Source organism: Culex quinquefasciatus, chromosome 2 (genome assembly GCF_015732765.1).
Source record: "Culex quinquefasciatus strain JHB chromosome 2, VPISU_Cqui_1.0_pri_paternal, whole genome shotgun sequence".
Classification (NCBI taxonomy): domain Eukaryota; kingdom Metazoa; phylum Arthropoda; class Insecta; order Diptera; family Culicidae; genus Culex; species Culex quinquefasciatus.
In genome coordinates, this window is record NC_051862.1 from 90,718,787 (window position 1) to 90,720,349 (window position 1,563).

Consider the following 1,563-nt stretch of genomic DNA (forward strand, 5'->3'; position numbering starts at 1 on the left):
TGTCAAAAGCACTCGAAAAACTGTTGGAACAACAAATGACATGCTATCTTAGCGAAAATAATCTGCTCTCACCTTTCCAAGCCGGATTTAGAAAGGGTCAAGGAATCCAAACTGCTGCGCTTCGCGTGTACGACGAATTAGCTGCTATCGTAGACAGGAGGGGGTCTGCCGTATTGCTGCTGCTGGATTTCTCTAAGGCGTTCGATACGATTCCCCATGGCAAGCTTTGCACGAAGTTAGAAACTCAATTCTTCTTCTCCGGACCTGCTGTGAATCTGGTGGCGTCGTATCTAGATGGACGAACTCAAACCGTTTTCTGTGGCGATCAGTGCTCTGACATCGGCGAAGTTTCATCAGGTGTTGCGCAAGGGTCTGTGATCGGTCCTTTGTTGTTTTGCTGTCACGCAAACGATCTACCAACGGTTTTAAAACACTGTTCTATACAAATGTATGCTGATGACGTGCAGCTGTTCGTTGGACGCTCTGGCCCCTGCGCTCGCGAACTCGTCAGAATGGTGAATGAGGATCTCGTCAGTATTCTTCAATGGTGCCAGCAAAATATGTTAGTGGTCAATCAAGCAAAAAGCAAGGCGTTGTTTGTGAAAGGTGGTCGACGCAACGCCGCTCCGACCAGCTCGCTCCCAAGTATCCAGCTTGACGGTGAGCGCATAGAATGGACCGAATCGGCAAGCAATCTAGGCTTCATTTTCCAAGCAGATCTTCAGTGGGACGAACTTATCAACCAGCAGTGTGGCAAAATCTACGCAGGACTACGTACCCTCTACAGTTCTACGAGAGCTGCGCCTGTAGAAACCCGACTGAAACTGTTCAAAGCACTTTTACTACCCCATTTCCTGTTTGGTGACCTTCTCTACGTTAGCCCCAGCGCTGGAGCCATGGATAGACTGCGTGTTGCGTTGAACAGCTGTGTACGATTTGTTTACGGACTAAATCGATACTCCCGTGTAAGTCATCTCCAGAAAAACTTGGTCGGCTGTCCTCTGGATAGACTATTTGCACACCGTTCCTGCCTCTTCATATGGAAGCTGATCACAACGCGCTCTCCACCACTCTTGTACCAGAAACTAGTACCCTTCCGAGGCCGTCGCCAGCAAAACCTGATTCTTCCACGAAACAACACGTTGGCCTATGCGAGTTCGCTGTTCGTTAGGGGTGCGGTAAACTGGAACATGCTGCCTGCAGACCTGAAGCGAACTACGTCGGAAGCAACTTTTAAGAGGGGCTGCTTAGCTTTTTGGAACCAAGTGCAGCTGTAGTATGCGCGTGTTCCCACTGTCGCGCCCGGAGGTCCCGGGGCCCCCCTAACCACAAGCTAAAGGAAGAGTGGAATAGGGACAACCCTCCGGCTCCTCCGGGGTGCCTGGTTGAAACGCCATCTGAAGTGTCCACGGAGGTGCTTGGGTGACCAGGGCCCCTAACCACAAGTTACGCGAAGAGTGGCATAAGGATAACCCCCGGGCACCCGAGACCCTGGACGAGGTCGCATAAGGGCAAACCCCATCCCCTCGGATGAACTTGGACTACTCTGGAAGGAACAACCCG

The 1,563-nt window shown here is 51.4% G+C and overlaps 1 protein-coding gene across 1 annotated transcript; it reads left to right on the top strand.

Annotated features, from left to right (window-relative positions):
• The first annotated feature begins 512 nt into the window (after positions 1-512).
• On the top strand, positions 513-1,277 carry LOC119766099. The gene is made up of 2 exons (XM_038250491.1): positions 513-660; positions 718-1,277. The coding sequence occupies exons 1-2, from the start codon at positions 513-515 to the stop codon at positions 1,275-1,277; spliced, it is 708 nt and encodes a 235-aa protein (XP_038106419.1).
• The last annotated feature ends 286 nt before the right edge of the window (positions 1,278-1,563 follow it).